At 42.0% G+C, this 18986-nt stretch overlaps 1 protein-coding gene across 11 annotated transcripts in view; it reads right to left on the bottom strand.

Annotated features, from left to right (window-relative positions):
- Positions 1-18986, bottom strand: part of MCF2L2 (MCF.2 cell line derived transforming sequence-like 2) — a 191141-nt gene that overhangs the window by 107164 nt on the left and 64991 nt on the right. For 10 of the 11 annotated variants that reach the window (XM_075418242.1, XM_075418241.1, XM_075418245.1 and 7 more), the window contains 8 exons: positions 17697-17787; positions 16349-16468; positions 10781-10897; positions 6168-6317; positions 4435-4559; positions 2748-2862; positions 1954-2073; positions 470-661 (listed from right to left, as the gene is read on the bottom strand). In XM_075418242.1, coding sequence (XP_075274357.1) covers positions 470-661; positions 1954-2073; positions 2748-2862; positions 4435-4559; positions 6168-6317; positions 10781-10897; positions 16349-16468; positions 17697-17787 — 1030 coding nt within the window. The remainder of the gene's footprint in view (positions 1-469; positions 662-1953; positions 2074-2747; positions 2863-4434; positions 4560-6167; positions 6318-10780; positions 10898-16348; positions 16469-17696; positions 17788-18986) is intronic. The other variant, XM_075418238.1, reaches the window with a different exon arrangement.

The raw sequence follows: 18986 nt of genomic DNA, 5'->3' as shown, positions 1-18986 counted from the left end.
ACCATATCAAAATTCTCCAAAACTTCTTAGGCCTATAAAACTTGGCTGCAAATACTCCAAAGCAGGTTTTTACTGTAAAATTTTGGTAATTCCTGTTCCAGATGAGGCTGGAATAGCATGTAGACATTCTCAAAGCATTTAGCTTGCTATTCTAGTTAGATCACAGAAAGTGAAAACAACTGAACAAGCAGTAAACTGTTCATTTTTAAGCACTGGAAAACATTTGGTTCTCGTTTCAAATTTAGGCCTAGCTAAATTTTTTCTTAGTTTTATGTCCTACTTTTCATCATTTTAAGACTGTAATTATGGGAAGCTACTACCCCAATTTTTATAGTAACAGTTTCTGAATGAAATGGAGGAAAAAAAAGAAATAAATACTTTTTCTCTTCATTCAAATTATCCAAGATTATAAAAACATTTGTTTTCAGTAGAACCTTACCAGGGCTGTTATCTGAGAAGGTTCACTCACCTTATCTAACTGCTTATGCAGCTCAAGAGACTTTCCTAAAATGTCGTACTTTTTCTTGGTCTCATTGGTAAAGTCATCACAAATACGCCTGAGTTCAACACACTTTGGTCTAATGGAGTCAACTGCATAATGGTTGTTTTGGATGAGCTGTTCTCCATGGAGAGCTAGAGACTGGGCCTTCTCCAAAGGTTCCTGTGAAATTAATGAGAAAAAATCCAAAGTTAGATCTTAAAATGGCAGATGTAATAAAGACAATCCATCTGTAATCCCCGCTGTAGCCTGGTGGTAAAGGTTTGGGTTATTAATCTAGCTGGTATGTCTTACCTTGTATTTACATTGAAGAAGAACTGTTGTCAGTGAGTATATTGAAATACAAAATGTTCCGTCTGAACATCAGGAAACACTATTTTACTGTGAGGATGACTGAACACTGGAACAGGTCGCCCAGAGAGGCTGTGGAGTCTCCCTCCTTGCAGACATTAGAAAGTTGTCCGGACAACCTGCCCTCCTGGGCAACCCGCTCTGGGTGGCCCTACTTGAGCAGGGGAGTTGAACAAGACGACCTCCAGAGGTCCCTTCCATCCTCAATCACTGGGTGATAACTGCGATTCTGTGAGTGTATGTCTCCTTTCTTACATATTGGGGACAGTGACTATACAATTTTTTTTTCCCTGCAAAGTTCCTAATAATAAAAAACCCTGTATTTTTTTCACTCACTAATTGCCAGGTTTATAATAATTTAGTTTATTTTTGATTCCAAGATATATTTTCGAAAACTCTGCAGGTCCTTCTGACTAGATACAAGTCATAAGCTTCGTCACAATAGGATGAAATTAGAGGTGGCTAACAGGAATACAGCACACATCAATACATTATATGATGTGGACAATGGAAGGAAAATGCATGTTACTATAATTTTTATTCCTTTAGGCTTCTACAGAAAAGCTGTGCAAATATAGCAATATTTCTAAATCTTAATCATATTCTTAAATAAATATGATCATCAGCTTTTCTATTTGTTCATGTGCCTCCTCCTCTGATTCAACTTATTAATTTGTTCAGTGCTTTCTAATCATACTAAATGTGGTGCATATCACAGCTGACGGAATTCCAGAGTGCAAATGTCTGGAAAAGAAAGGTGTTTACTGGGAGGCATGGGTATTCCTCAAACTGCTATAAGTCTGAACAGAAGGGTCTTAAAAAGTATCTGGCCAAGGGAACCTGTTAAGTACACTGAGCCTATCAGATTCCAAAGCTGGGCCTAACTTTCCTGGTTTGAAATGCCGATTTTTGAACTGGATTATAGTTTTCTTAGTAATGAACTGGAACTACTGCATCTGAACAAACCTGGCTTCTGGAAATTAGGATCTGGGTTTTGCAATTTAAAATAATGACTCATGAGAAGACAGTAAGCGTGATGTAAGGACAGTGACAGAGAAGTGTCTCGAAGATCGTGTCTATAGCAGCTAGAATTGGGTGCAAACCTGTCCTTTCTCTTCCAGTTGCTTCTGTTCCCTTAGGAGGTGCTCCACTCGAGTCACGCTGTCTCCAATGTCAGCAAAAGCTGCTTGTGCTTCCATGAGATTATCCAGTGCCAGTTTCACCTAAAAAACAACAACAAAAAAACCCATAAAACAGAATAACAACAAAAAAACCCCAACCAAAACCTCATCACAAGATACTCACAAAATTATAACAAACCTATGGCTTCTAAACATTTACCTACATCTTTTAGAAGAGTCTGCATCTCAAGTTTAGTCTTTCAGCTCATTCCAAAATAGAAAAGCCAAGGAATAAAGCAACAATGAACTATTCTTCACAGATTTTTCCTGCTTCTCACTATTTATTTAGGCCCACACAGTTCTGAAGACCTACAACTCCAGAGTCTGTATGACTCCAGAATCTGTACTACTCCAACTTCTGGGCTGACAGTTGGGCTTTCTGAACCGCATTGCATTGATTCTGGTGGGATTATCAACTTACCATCACAGAAGAAGTGATATTGGTAACGTCACACATAAATGCAAAATGATTTATCAAGAAGTTGGTGTTTCACATTTTGGCCTAACAGGCTGGCACTTTCTTCACTGTGTCTTATTCAAATGTTGCAAGATATCCATTAGCTGTCAAGAACTTAATTTTTGAATATCCATTTCTTATTCCATAATGAAGAGCTTCTCTCCCACCTTCCTTTTTGGATTGCCAGTATACTCTAAGTATGGGTAAAATTTGGCCATATTTACCAGAGAAGGCTAGACAGAATGAACAAATGAAATACCTCTCTAAAATCATGTTCAAAGTGTCGAAGCTGCAGGCATTGTTCTAGTTTTAGGTGATGCTTGGTCCAAAATTGATCAAAAGCCTTTTCTGTTTCATCCAACTGAGCCAACAACCTGTTAAGAAATTAGAATGTAAAGAACTTACTTATTTCCTGTAGTTCATTTCTTTTAAATTACAGCAGTTGATGGCAGAAAGCAGAGTAGGGAGATAGTGGGGAGCCTACACTTACGTAAGAGGGCTCTGTGTGAACTTTCCCTTAAGCAAAAGAGAAAGAAATTTGCAGTGGACAGGTAGGAGTGTGATTGATGAGTGACAACTACATGGATCCACTGTGGCAGTTGCAGTCCTGCCTTCTGACCTGCACCAGGTACACAGAGCTGCTCCATGCGCTGGCAGCCAACAGCAGCTGTCTCTCCCTAGCTTCCACCCAATTCTTCAAAGATAATTCACCCCAGGTTAATGCAGAGTGAATATGATGCAATTGTTACTTTAAGGAATGCTTAAAGCAGTACTTTACAACTTGTTCGTTTTCTTCACCCATCAGAAATAGGCAAGGACTGAACCATTTTTCCCAGTCCATTAAAAACAATAGATGAGAAGCTCATAATGCCTCCCATGGACGTTTAATTTTGTGTAAGTAATGAAACATTTATTCACAAAGAAATTAGCATCAAGGTGTTATGCATCTTGAGTAAAATGTCCGACACCAGACTAGTGAGTCATCCTCACAGTCTCTCAATGATCTATTAATTATATTACAAAGTACAACAATTTAAACAGAAAAAAATGAAAATAAACTCTTCTCTGAATATCCTATATTTCATCAGATAGGCACTCTTTGGGCAGGCAGGGGACCAGGCCTGATCTCCTACAAGCCCAGTGAGTGCTGGAATCGTCAAGTTATTGGGGCAAACACCAATAGTGTAACAACAGGAAACTCCTGTTCCTCTCAAAAACAAAGTTCTGTTTTCAATCTACCCCTGAAAAAATGTGTTTTTAATCAAAGCTAGTTGTTGAATTCAAGATGAATTTGCAAATTCCTTTAGGATGACTGTTTAAAGGATTTTAAAGTATTCAGTGAAAAATATCAACTCAGCTTTACTTTTGGCAGCTTTGTTCCCAGTGAATGCAGACACACTGAAACACTACCATGACATTTCTCTTCCCACTGCATCACACGGCACAGCAGAAACATCTACACGGTGACTAAAAGCTTTACAGTGAAAAGTAGCATTTTAGGAAGGAGTAGGGGTTTCTCTTTCTCTCTCTCTGCAGCTGTGAAGGGGTGCATTTCAGAGTATCACTTTTGTCTGTTCCTTCCCCAGTGCTTCCATGGACATGCACAAGCACACACCCTCTCATCTCACATGCCTTGAGATGCCACTTTCTACCCAGGCATAGAAGTTTGGAGGACGCATATGTTATGGAGAGAGCCCCACACTGAATCTTGGATATTCAGCCAGGTAGGTAGTGGTCCAACCAAAAATTACCAAGAAATTCAGGACTTGTAGTTTAATCAAGTAACTTCTTCAAACCTATTCCCTTCTCTGACTTACCTGTCCAATAAATGCCAAATAGCTGAACCAGTGGGAATTTATAACCCACATATTTAAATAATTGAAATTACACTTGCATTTCTTACGAATAAATTATCAACTTGCCTAAGGTAATCTAGCTTCACTAACCTTTCTACTGTTGCCACATTTTCCAGTTCATCTGGACTGAGTTTGCTGTTGGCGCTTCGGGTGACTGGCTCCCTAATGCATGTCAGGAGGGTGGCTCCCTGCTTCACAGCTAGTTTCAGCTCATCCTGAGGGGAAAAAAAACAAGTCAAACAAACTGTATGTAGTTATTCTAACAACTCTAAGAGATGTACAATGCAGCAATGCTAAAGGAGGATTCTTTCATAGGTATTTAATATTTGGAACAAAATATAAATGCTTACTAAAGAGGGTATGTTTTTCTAGAAATCACAGAATCACAGAATCACAGAATAGTAGGGGTTGGAAGGGACCTCTGTGGGTCATCTAGTCCAACCCCCCTGCCAAAGCAGGGTCACCTACAGTAGGCTGCACAGGATCTTGTCCAGGCGGGTCTTGAATATCTCCAGAGAAGGAGACTCCACAACCTCCCTGGGCAGCCTGTTCCAGTGCTCCGTCACCCTCAGAGGGAAGAAGTTCTTCCTCATGTTCAGACGGAACTTCATGTGCCTCAGTTTGTGCCCATTGCCCCTTGTCCTGTCACTGGGCACCACTGAAAAGAGCTTGGCCCCATCCTCCTGACACCCACCCTTCAGATATTTGTAGGCATTTATAAGGTCCGCTCGCAGCCTTCTCTTCTTCAGGCTGAACAAGCCCAGTTCCCTCAACCTCTCCTCGTAGTGGAGATGCTCCAGTCCCCTCACCATCCTTGTAGCCCTCCGCTGTACTCTCTCCAGTAGCTCTTCATCCTTCTTGAACTGGGGAGCCCAGAACTGGACACAGTACTCCAGATGAGGCCTCACCAGGGCAGTGTAGAGGGGAAGGAGAACCTCCCTCGTCCTGCTGGCCACACTCTTCTTGATGCACCCCAGGATCCCATTGGCTTTCTTGGCAGCCAGGGCACACTGCTGGCTCATGGTTAACCTGTCGTCCACCAGGACACCCAGGTCCCTCTCCTGACCTGACTATGCAGAGACTAAATCTATTCATTTTGAATAGAAGATATATTTCTGAGAAAAGGAATAGTATACTGTAACTTCTGAACAGATTGCATTTCTGACCAGGCAACGTGCAGAATAAATTATTCTACCACAAATTGAATGTGTGCCACAGATCGTTCAGTGAGCTGAGAGACTGTGCTGAGACATTGCACTTCTTAACAGAATTTCCTTAAACAACACTGTGACATGCTGAGCCACAGTATGTCAGCTATCAAGGAGCCCTGCACAGAAGAACATGTCTTCCCAGCATGACATATGAGCAATGAAAAGGACAATAAGGCTCAAACATTAACATGTTAGATGAGGAGTCCCCACATCACTGCACACTTCTTGCATAAAACTTGTTCTTGTGCTAATATAGCTTAAGGAGTATTTTTTCTCTTGTATTTAACCCAAGGTGTTTGTTGACAGCAGTAATATCTTATTCTGAGCCTTACTCTGCACAGCTAAACTTGCCCCAACTTTTTTTTAAAAAAACAAAATGACAGTTGTCATCTAGTTATATCATTTTGTCTATTCCTGGATTACCCTCACAGATGTTCTCTACATCTGCTCCAGTATGACTTCAGCCTTTCTGATGAGGAAAAAGATCCTGAACCCAGGCTTCTCTCCTCTTCAGTAGTTTCCAGACAATGGACTCTCAAATGGTGGCAGAAAATTTTCTTAAATCAAAAATCATATACTATGCTGACCGAACTGTCACAAGACAACATTCACCTTCAGCTTGCCATGGTGGTCAGTGTGTGCAGAGAGGAGCTCCTCTGTGCATTGCACATCATTGGGAAGTTCAGTCTCTGCTAGGTCTGTTCCAAAGGTCTGTAGCATCTGTGCTGTTGTTTTTACTGTCATTGCAAAGTTTTCAATAGCCTGGAAAAGAAAGAGCATGAAGTCAGAGCGGTTATTTACCCTTAGCCCTTTAACAATGCTTAGCCCTTCAGGCATGCTGTGCTGCAAGCATCACATGCCTGTAAAGCTGGCCATGTTGCCCTTTTTATGGATGGATATGCGAAAAGTTACAGATTAAATCCTGTATCACAAATTATCTTTTCACATGCTTACAAGTACTGTCAGCTCCATGAACGAGCTGGAGACTCCCAGACGTTAACAGACATAATGAAATCACAGAGGGCATCAGCTTCAAAGCCAGGACTGGAACTTCAGATCCTGTGCCCATGCTTGCTGGGAAATTCTGCTGTATTTAAAATTTCAGTTAAGGCTTTATTTAAGTTGAGGAGACTCTGAAAGTATATAGGGCAAAGCCTTTTTGCATTTATATTTATATAGCCAGTGTTCACTTAACAGCAATCTGTCTTCCCCCTGACTTCTGAAAAAGTGCATCTCCATCCTGCCTATCTACTCGATATGTACCAGATGTGTTCCAGTCACTCCCTTCCATCTGTTCACATTAGTACACAAATACAAGAACAACTTACTGCAAATACAGTTAAAATGCATAAATTCATTGCAGCATTGCTGCTTCTTTATCACTTGGGTGCACCAACACAAAACTTGTCAGAAATCTGTGGTTTTACTGAAAAAAGAGGAAGTGAGGAAGGCTTAAAAAGAATGCTGCCTTTTCAGAGTATAATACATTGTTCAGACTTCTGAGATGTGATTAAAATCTTTGTATCTAGCAGTAAGTAACTGCATGGGATGTTTTCATGATCATGCCCCAATTTCTTTAGGGGCTGCATTGTCCTGTGTAGCTCTTTATTCTTTACACTTTTTGATCTAACCTACCCAGTGGTTTGGGTCAGTCAACAGCACTAGGGATGCTCTTACACCAAGTCAAATACTACATAGTTTTTACAAGCTGCATTCCCTTCCCCAGCAATTATGGGAATTCCTCATTTGCAAACATGACAGTTAAAATTATGCTGTGTGCTCAGTGAAAAATGAACTGGAGGTAGATCATCATTCAAAAGGTACAGAGAGAGATTACATTCCACATATTGGCTTCACCAGGGGCAAGTCCTGCCTGACTAACCTTGTGGCTTTCTATGATAGTGTGACTACATCAATGGACAAGGGAATACCTATGGATGTGATCTATCTGGACTTCTGTATAGCCTTCGACACAGTCCCCCACAACATCCTTCTCTCTAAATTAGAAAGACATGGATTTGATGGGTGGACTGCTCGGTGGAAAATCGCAACCAGAGGGTAGTGGTCAATGGCTCAACATCCAGATAGACGCCTGTGACAAGGGGGATCCCTCAGGGGTCCATACTGGGACCAGTGCTGTTTAACATTTTCATCAATCACATAGACAGCGAGATTGAGTGCACCCTCAGCAAGTCTGCAGATGACGCCAAGCTGAGTGCTGCAGTCGACATGCCTGAGGGACGGGATGCCATCCAGAGGAACCTGGACAAGCTTGAGAAGTGGGCCCGTATGAACCTCATGAAGTTTAACAAGGCCAAGTGCAAGGCCCTTCACATGGGTCAGGGCAACCCCCGGTATCAATACAGGCTGGAGGATAAAGGAATTGAGAGCAGCCCTGCCAAGAAGGACTTGGGGGTACTGGTGGATGAAAAGCTGGACATGAGATGACAATGTGCGCCCACAGCCCAGAAGGCCATCTGTATCCTGGGCTGCATCAAAAGAAGCATGGCCAGCAGGTTGAGGGAGGGGATTCTGCTACTCTGCTCTGTTCTGGTGAGACCTCACCTGGAGTCCTGCGTCCAGCTCTGGAGCCTCAAGGAGGACATGGACCTGTTGGAGTGCGTCCAGAGGAGGGTGACAAAAACGATCAGAGGGCTGGAACACCTCTCCTACAAGGAAAGGCTGAGAGAGTTGGGGCTGTTCAGCCTGGAGAATAGACAACTCCAGGGAGACCTTATAGCACCTTTTCAGTACCTGAAGGGGGCCTACAGGAAAGATGGGGAAAATCATTTCAGCAAGGCCTGTTGTGACAGGACAAGGAGTAATGGCTTTAAACTAAGGGAGGGTAGATTTAGACTAGACACAAGGAAGAAATTTTTTAGAATGAGGGTGGTGAAACACTAGCAGGGGTTGCCCAGTGAGGTAGTGGAGGCCCCATCCCTGGAAACATTCAAGACCAGGTTGGACGGGGCTCTGAGCAACCTGGTCTGGTTGAAGATGTCCCTGCTCACTGCATGGGGGTTGGGCTAGATGACCTCTCAAGGTCCCTTCCAACCCAAAGCATTCTATGATTCTATGATATATGATCTCAAACATGTCACAGATGAGGCAATGCTAGCAGGGTTTCATAGCCTGCTTCCCTTTTTTCCCATAAATTCATGCCTGCCTTCAACATAAGCAGTACAGGCCCACATATGCTCTGGTTTAGTGCTTAGCAGCTGTAGCCTGCTGTTCTCAGCACTGAAACTGCTGGATTAAAATTGGCTGAAATGTTACACTTCTGACCGCAACACAGATAGAGCCATCCACAACCAACGGCCATTTACTAAAAGCCAAAAATTTAGTTTGTGGGCAAGAAAGCTCATAGGCTCCTAGCCATTCACGATAAGAAAGCAGAAACAAAGAACGATGCAGTGAGATTGCTGTGTCACTATCATTTAGCAACAGTTTAAAGCTGTTTCAGAACAAATGCACTGGCAGGACAAGATATGAAAACACTAAGAGAAGCAGCAAAGGGGATGAAGACCATAGCTCAGCAAGACTGAAAGTCAGGCTGTTTCAAGGTGCCATGGCAGCTGACACTTCCCTGACTGACAACCTCTTATTCAGCAGAGATTCCTTGGCTGACTGCACCATGCACCACGAGCTCATCAGAGTTGATAGTGTGCTTGCCCCATCCTCTCCTGTGTGCATGAGTAATAAATTGTTTCATATATCTCAGTTACATCTGTGGGGTTTTTTTTAAGTCTCTGTGCTTGGTAAAAGCACAAAGACTGTCAAACAAATTTAACCAAAACATCTGGGGATTACATAGCCACACTCACCTCAAATCTTGGCTCACTTTTATTTGCATATTTTGCCAAACTATATATTCATGCTTTATGTAAACTCCTGTCATTAATAAACAATACAGCCTTTCTTGTGCCTCTTTTTACCCCCCTTCCTCATTTTTTCAAGCCTTTAGCTGTTTGAAAGCTCATATAGATTATTCCTTCAGACTCATTCCTCCTGCAAGGACAGTTACATATTTTTGATAGTTTTACCATGTAAGCCTGTTCACCTATCTCAATCCTAACCTCACTATAGGCAACACAGCTATAAATGTAGCAGAGCAGTGTCAGAGGAAATTCAGATTCTGTTTGCATATTTAGAAGCATGAAATATTTGGTGGTTCTCAAGGAGAGTAAAATTTAATTTTATAAGGACAGTAAAGCACAGAAAATGATATCAGGGAAGAGACAAAAGTGATTTGACTTAACAAAGCTACCTCAGAAAAGCTCTTTTTCCGAGTGTTAGACCTAACCTGCAGGTCAGCAACAACAGACCTAAACCCAAGGCTGCTCAGAAGACTGCAAAACATTTGGGCTACTTAGATGTCAGCTCTAACATGCCAGTCTTGCAAGCAGACCCACAAAGACAGGTGCAAACATTGCATACAGTCTCTGGGAAATAAATTCATTTTCCAGGATCAGGACCCAGCTTTGCCCATTTTTGCTTAGACAGGATGAGACGATATTTTGGCTGCTAATGTGCCAGAGTTTGGGGTCTGTTTTTTTGTGAACTGTCACCTTTTCTGGGCACCATAATGAATTGTTTACAGTGTTTTGAATCAGCCACTGAAATGCATTCACCAGCCCAAACAGGGAACAATCAGTCAAACCTGTAACAAGTTTCCTCAAAAGCAACAGAATAAAAAGTCTTCCTGCCTTCCTACAATTATTCACTGTTCTTCAGTTACTCAAAATAAGACCTATCTGGAGTGCATGTTTACACAGAAATGAAAACAAAGGAAAATAAAATCTAGTGTCTTGAGTATTTTTCCTCTCTTAAAAACATGGACATAATCATTAAAGTGACAGTTTTGACCTTTGATTCAGTGAAGTGCTAAAGCCTATGTTGAACTTCAACCATGAGCTGAAGGCCTATGAATCTCGTCAAATATTCAAAAGCTAAGAACGTGCCAAAGGGCCTTGCTGAGTAAGCATACCATGACACTGTTAGGCCCTAGTCCAGGTCATCAGTGAGATACAGATTTCTACTTCTGTTATAAACTTTTGGGGAATTTACCTTTCTCTACTAAGTCATGGATTTCCTCTTTCCATGAGTCCCTAACAGAATCCATAGGCCGAAATGCAGCTGAAGAGTTATTACTTAATGGTTGCGCTACATTCATCATGTGGACAATTCTGGGTGTAGACATGCGTAAGAACAACACCAACACTCACTGTTCGGTGATGTATCCACTGACTGTGGCCATACTCCAGGGTTCCTCCCAGCTCCCGGGTCAGCTGACTTTTGTCAATATAGCCATGCAGATCAGAGACAGAATTTAACATGATGATCTGAAATGAATCCAAACACAATGGACTGAGAGAAATAATCAGTCCTTGCAATCATTTTTCCTAGGACCTTAGTTTGCCTTAAACATATATCACCAAACTGCAGTTCCACCATACATACATTATGTATTTGTTCATGCAATGGCCACAGTTTACTACCACTAGATTTTGCCTTCTCAACACGTACATGACCGTTCTTGAACTAACCATAATTTGACATCATCTTGCTCCTTGCTAGGCTGAGGATGCAGTCATTTTGCATATGCACCAAGAGCAAAACTATGGTATTTATAATGTTCACACAAACGTCCATCAAATAATTTCTGTATTTTCTAGATAACTCTTATTTACAGGGAAATGGAGGAGTAGACAGGCTAAACAGCTTCCTCAACACCAACCACTTGATCCAGAGAAGTGCTGAAATCAGACCACTGAGAGTAAGATTTTCCTTTGATTTGTATCATTTTTATGGCACTGTATGTCCACAGAGTTCACTGGCATTATTCCACTTTAAACCATGATGAAAGAGAAAGGAGAGACAAACTTAAAACCATTTTCTCACTTTAAAGAGTCTCCCTGCCACTAGACCTGCTTAATGAAAGCAAAAGCAGATTTGCATTCAGCTTCAGGCAAGTAGTATTACGTTTTAGCGACTGTTGTAAATCTGGCAACACAAGTGGTTGCACAAATAACATACATGTATTTAATTATGCCTTGTTGTTCTAGCAGCTAGAAAATACATATGATTTCAGCCACAGAAAAACAAGATGTTGGGAACAAATGACTAGAAATTTTAAGCCCTACACTTTAATATATGTCAAATGTATTACTTTACTCCACTGTTTAAAGAAAGGATAACTGGCTATGCCTATTAGCAGGCTCCAAGGAAGAACGGTAAGTACACTTGCAAGCACTGTGGACAATGAGATGAGCACAGATGTATGGAGGCAAGAGGATGTATATTCTAGGCTGACAGTGCTCCAAGAAAAGCCTTGAGAACAAACCTGAAGAGGTTTTTAGCTGATTTTTGTTACAGAATCATTGTAGAACAACTCAGGTTGGCAGGAACCTCAGGTCTCTAGACCAGCTTCTTTCTCAAAGCTACATCAGCCAAAAGATCAAACCAGAGCTCAGAGCTTTTTCCACTTGGGTCTTATATACCTCCAAGGATTGAGATGGTACAACCTCTTTGGGCAGTCTGGTCCACTGCCTGATTATTTTCACAGTGAAAAAGTTCTTCCTTATATCAAGTCAGAACTGCCTTTGTTTCACTTAATGTCAGTTATCTCTTGTCCTACTGTCATGAACAACCTGGCTGCACGCTCTCAGTAACCTGCTTGGAGGGACTGGAAAGCTGCTGTTATGTCATATTAACCCTCCCAAGCCTTCCCTTCTCCAGACTAGACAAGCCCAGTTCCATCAGCATCTCCTGATAGAGCACATGTTCCAAGCCCTGACCTTCTTGATAGTTATCTGTTGACCTCACTCCAGATTAATATTTTTCTTGTACTGGGGAAATCAAAACTGTACAGGATATTCTCTATGCAATCTAATAAGAGCCAAGTAAAGTGGGACAATCGCTTGTCTCGATCTGCTAGCTATGCTCCTGTTACTACTGTTGCTGTTAATGCAGGATGCTGATAGCTTCCCTCGCTGCCAGCGCACACTGCTGGCTCACATACAGCTTGCTGTCTATCAAGCTTGCAGGTCCTTTTCAGCAGAGATGCTCCCCAGACAGTCAGGCTGCAGCCTGTACTATTGTCAACAATACAACACTGCTGTGTTGTTGGGAAAGAAGAACATGGGTTCTTCCTTATTGAGGAAGGGGGCCCTTCCACAAGGAAGTCCTTCCCTGTTGCAGGACTTTGCATTTGACCCTTTTGCATTTCATAATATGCTGGTCAGCCCATTCCTTGAGCTTATGTTCCAGTGGCCCTGTCTTTGAGTATACCAACTGCTCCTCCTAGTTCAGTGTCACCTGCAAACTTGATGACAGCACACCCTGTTGCCTCTTCCAGGTCACTGATAAAGATGTTAAACAGGCAGGTCCCAGCACATATCACTACACTACTCCACTTGTTGCTCACCTCCAGGTAGAGTATAACCCACTAGCCATTACCCTCTGAGCCCAATCATGCAACTAATTTTTAAATCCATCTAGCTGTCCACCCATCCAGGCTTTAACATCCTAACTCGGATACAAGAATGTTGTGGGAGGTGCATCTGGTCCCATGGATCTGTATGGGCTGAATATTCTTGAGTAGTCCCTGATTCAATGCTTTTTCACTTCCAGCAGTTCATCTTCTCCTTGAACTCTGCTCCTAAACACAGAGGCCAGGAGATCTTGCTGGTGACGGAACTGAGGCAAAGAAAGCACAAAGTACTTCAGCCAAAGCTAAAGGGAAAACTATTCCCTGAATGTGCTACCAAATGCCATTCTGTTATGATCATAGCCAGAAAATTCAAAAAACTACATCATCTTGGAGTAGCCTCAGACTGGAACGTGAAGCCTATGCACTATTTCTGTATTGTAAATCACCTCTGAGAAAGTAATTCTTAACTGCTTTGTAGCTCTTCCCCATCAGAGATGTTGCGACAGGTTGGAAATCTGATACTCTAAACTTCACTGAAACCACAGAGGAACACTGTCATGCACTTTTCTTTTAGGAAGATGTTTGCTTTAACCTAATATGCTCAGCACGAGCCATAAAGCAAATCTGTTAATACTGCCAGCTATGATGCTACCCAGCAGGGCCTGCAGGCATCTCTGCAGGAGAAAGCCTAGGAGCAATCCAACGTCCATATAAGAAACCAATCTTACAGAGCATCAGTGTCTCCCATACTTCTTGCCAGACTGCAGACAGCCACATCCAGTAAGCCAGAAAATAAAAGAGAGTAGCTGTTTAGAAGAGGAGGGCCTGCATAAGCAAGTCAGCATGGAACACATCGCTGCATAGGGGTTGCTTCATGATGGGTTAGGTCATCTGAAAGAAGTCACAGTCTACAAAGGTCAAAGAAGTGCCTCCTACGGACAGATTATTCAGACTTTCGTGTACACTATGAAGATGCTTTAATTCACTTCACGATGGCAGGTTCCTTAGGTAAATCTCTGGGTGTTCCTTTTGGATTCCCAGATTTTATCTCACATGAACCCTGGTGTATCTCCTATATCTCTATGTCTTGCTCCTGCCTAATGATATTTAATCAAATCAGTATCCCAATAAACATTTATCTCAGCAGGTTTCATTAACCACATTTATATGTCAATAAGTCATGTAAGACCTGCATTTCCTTATTGTGTCTGGTTTATTATTTCAGCCTGTATTTCCTGCTCCTATTTGATCTTCTGGCTTCTACTTAATCCAGTGTTGATTTAATCCAGTAAATCTACTTTACCAAATATATTTTCAGTCTGATAGCTCAGATATGGAAACATTTATTAAAGAGTTTAACAAATGCACAGCATATTCTTGAGGCCCCTTTTGAATGCTCATGTCCTGGCCCTGACTCGCTTATAGTTGTGATAGGAAATGCAACCCATCCATGGCCCAATCACAACATGAATGTTGTCATACTGCCAAATGCACAACATGAACAAACAACCTGCAAACAATTTAAAAGATGATGGTGATATTAAAGATAGGTACTGATACCTAATTCCTCGAGTAAGGATATCTCCCATGGAATAAGAACTCTCTGGCCCTATTCTAATGTTTTGCATGTAGGATTCTATTTTCAAGAGGGACAAATGGATATCACTCTCAGTAACCTACCCATTCTGAAACTGGGGTACACAGGGACATGCCCAGATGGTCTTTTTGGGATGGGCTGCAAACACAGGTGAAAGGCCCCTCCATAGAGCATGGCAGACCGCTGGAACTTAGGACACCTTTAGCACAACCCTAAGCAACTTATAACAGCATCAGGCATATGTGGACATGCTCTATATAAATCAGATCAGCTGTCTACAGATATCTGGGCAGGAGGCAGGCAGATCTGGCAGCAACCATGTCATGCTCTTAGTTTTTGTAAGACTGCTCTCTAAGAGCTCTGTGGACATACCCAAGATGGCTCAAAATCTCAATATCCAAGGTGACCCCAAACTGAACTCATATCTTGATTTTCCTGTCTGTAACAAAGGTAAGTTCTTATTTAATACTTAATGCAGTGTTTGACCCCTGCCTAGAATTAACCTCCTTTCCAACTTTGATAATTTCAAGTTGGATTTGAAAAGCAAAACTGTCATCAAGTAAATCACTAAAAGTATAGAAGATGCTAAATTGTTAGAAGATGCTAGTCCTTGATGAAGTTGTCCCTTTCTGGGCTTGTAGTCACTGGTACAACAGTTGCTATGGTAACAGATTGTGGCTTACTATATACAGGAACATCCATTGTTTAAGGTGCTATAAAATGAAAAGATTTGGTTTTTCAGTCAAACATACATTTTAATATCAATTTTGCATTTTACCACCCTTGTCAAACTACAGTTACAATTTAAACCACAATAATCAAATGAATATTCACAGTTTCTTTCCTGTATGCATTGTAATAAATGGGCTACTGCCTCTTGCTTCAGAAGCAGCATAAAGTGTCTTAAACACCTGAACTTCAGACTTAGTTATTGACAGAGCTAGAATTCATTGGAGGAGAGCCATGGGTCTTATGAAAAACAATATAAAACCACAAGCAAAATCCAAAACAATGATATGAAATCATTCCAGTAAAGTCATTGTGGAACACAGTATGAGTCTGGTCCAGGATGAAATGCCATCGATAATCATAATTCAAGTTTATTTATAAAACACTTTGAAACCACATGCAAACATGCAGCTAGGAACAACTCCCAAAAGAGCCCTTATAAAATAATCTAAAGCTTAAACTCTTTCAGGATTGATAAACAGTTTCAAATCACATTCTCATCAACCCATAGCATACGCCAAGTGCATGTAAAAAGAAGTAAAAAACTAACTTTGAATCTGGAGGGCATGGGGATCATAAAAGGCATTAAGAATAGGCAACGCTATGCAAGCACTTAACAGGGGCAATGTCAACAGTCCCATGGATAATACATAAACTAGTGCAGAATTCAGTCCTAGTCTTTCACTTCTCTGTAGTCCTAAATATTTATGTTTGTGACTGGAGTGAGAAGATCTACCTCTGCCTACATCAGGGGAATGGCTGCACTGAGTTAAGATGTCAATGCTTAAAAAACGAGCTGTATTTTATAGCTAGACTGACCTTCCACATGGGAACGTGTTCATTAAATACTGTGAAGCATCCACTGGTAATTAACTCTTTGACGTTACTATTATATACACCATGCAGACCCAGATAAAAGTCCCCAACTGCCACTTGCAATCAAGTATCAGTGACTGGGTTATGAGAAATTGCTGACACCTAAGAACTGCAGACATGGAGACAAAGAAACACATGTGCAAAAAAATGCATGCTTACCGGTACCTTCATTTTAAAGTCATCTCGATAGAGTTTAATGCCAATGTCAGCGATTGTCCTTTGGATAAAGCGGGAGGGTCGCAGGACAAACACCAGCTGCAGGTTTCCTGGAAATGCTCCCTGCAGGAAATATAGAACTGTTATAAGGCGCAACTCTGCCTTACAGGAAGGCCAAGGGAATTTTCAGCCAAGTGTGTCGTAAAGAGGGCAAAGCAGGTAGGACTTAGTGAACCTTACTCAGTCTAGCTGCTGATAATATCAGCTGGTCCATTCAGCACGTGCCCATTGTCACAGTCCCAAAACCCATAGAAAGGCCGGCTCATGGATTTTACTGCCCAGCCATACACTGTTTTCCGGGACGGATTTAGCACAGAACTCTAAAGTTTCTGCACTAGTGCCTTCCTCCCCCAGATGCAAACCCCACCAAGCCCCCTTGGCACTACCACATCCCAGGTTTTCCCGGTTTTTTAGGCTGTAGCCACTAGAGGGCAAAACTGGCTACCCACCTTGGACTTGGTGAGAGAGGCTGGTGCATAGATGAATTCCCCACGCTGACCTACCTTCTCACTCTGGAAAGAGTTTTTAATCTTTTTAACTTCACTTATTTTTCCCCCCACACAGGCACTCAACACATTCATCAGACACAGCCCTGTCTGCAACACCCAGCCTGCATCTCTCACACATTCCTCTGAGCTCATCAAGCATAAAAAAGAAAAATTTCTAGAAGACAGCAGCTAAAAACAACTGAAAATGAAAAGCAATTTTGTCTAAATTCCTTGAAAGAACTTAAAGGCGCCTTGGTCATCCCTCCATCTTACACCTCTGTGTACAACTGCTTGCTCCTCACACAGCACATGTTCCTGGTAACAGATGTATAAAACCAGCTACTCCTATTAGCACTGAAAATCAGTGCTTAGCTCTGACTTTTGCAAATGAGATATAAAAATTTATTAAGAGTTTCTGACAGAGATCACTTACTACCACGCAAACACAAGTCCCTTGGGATCTGTTTCTTTCATAATCAGGCCACATCATCACTCCTCGGCACAGAAGGGTACCTCTGTTACACTCTTCCAGGAACCAACTCCAAATTACCAGAATTTATATTGCAGTCAACCCAGCAAATAAGAACTTTAACCTAATTCAGCAGTAAACAAGGCTGTGTAATTTGTTACTGCAGCTTCTTCCCTTTTTCATTTAATACTCATGAGCTTCAGGGCAGGAGAGAATCTGCATCTGCATCCAGAAAATGGGAGCTAAAAATGAGCACACAAGACTGTATCCTGTGCTGAAGGTTCAGCAGATAATTTTAATTTCTAGAAGATAAACAACAAAAGCAGGCACTTACTGCTATCCGTGTCAGGGATGCCTTGACTGCACTCCATTTGTCCCGTCGTCTGTCTATGATGATGATGAATCCGATGCTGGCAGCCTCCAGACTGCAAAACAGATGAAATAACTATGCTGGGTTACATGGAGATACTACTGTTCCAAGGAAGTGTACTGCAGCAAAACACAGCGACCGTCAGATCACCCTCTAAGCTCATTATGAAAATGCAACATACAGTGGAAAGAATGAATATTTGGCAGAAATTCACATGAAAATGAAAGCCAGCAAATTTTTTCTCTTTTCAGTGTAAGGCTAGCAGCTTACACTGCTACACAAAACATGAATATTTTATCTGCTAAATCTCTCAGCTGCTATGCTACTCTGCTGCCAAATCTAGGTGATATGAATAGTTCAGGATCACAAATTACGCTATGCTGTATTGAAGACAAAAACCTCGGATCTTGTTTTCTCTGCAAAATAATTCAAGTTATTAGACACTCCAGCCTTCGTTCTCCAAGTATGCTGACGTTTGACAGGGGCACTTGGCTCCAGGGAGTCAGCACCTCCCTACTGTCACCACCTTGTCTCTGTACAAAATGCCCCAAGAATTCTGGTAGACAAAGCAGGAACTGAAGAGTTATATCTTGCCAACCACAAACTGGTTCTAGGGTTGCAAGTCATTCAAAGGTATCCTTTTAACACATCGGATAGAATAACAGTTACTGTTCCTTCTCAGCACTGGAACAGGCTGCCCAGGGAGGCTGTGGAGTCTCCTCCTCTGGAGATATTCAAGACCCGCCTGGACAAGGTCCTGTGCAGCCTGCTGTAGGTGACCCTGCTTCGGCAGGAGGGTTGGACTAGATGACCCACAGAGGTCCCTTCCAACCCCTACCATTCTGTGATTCTGTGATTCAAGGAGGATCTATGAGGCACTGATTTCATGCACCATCCTATCTACGTAGACCTCAAAAATACCCCATCCTCTCTCTCTCTCTCAAAAATCCCACTTTCGTGTGGAGGCCTTCAATGGGACCGCTCTGCTCTCTGCCTTCCAAGAGTGCTCAGAGTTGGAGAGAAGTGCTTGGAAGCTAACAAGCACACACTGAGAAAAATCTCCAGAAACTTCATTATAGCAGGATAGCTCAGTCATTTCTGGACAAAATAGAGGCAGGCAGAAAGAGTCTAAATGTTGTCATAGAATCACAGAGTCACAGAATGTCAGGGGTTGGAAGGGACCTCTGTGGGTCATTTAGTCCAACCCCCCTGCCAAAGCAGGGTCTCCTACAGCAGGCTGCACAGGACCGCGTC

This window comes from Opisthocomus hoazin, chromosome 4 (assembly GCF_030867145.1).
Source record: "Opisthocomus hoazin isolate bOpiHoa1 chromosome 4, bOpiHoa1.hap1, whole genome shotgun sequence".
Taxonomy (NCBI): Eukaryota; Metazoa; Chordata; class Aves; order Opisthocomiformes; family Opisthocomidae; genus Opisthocomus; species Opisthocomus hoazin.
The sequence above is the reverse complement of the archived record's forward strand: the minus strand, read 5'-3'. Positions and strand labels throughout refer to the sequence as shown.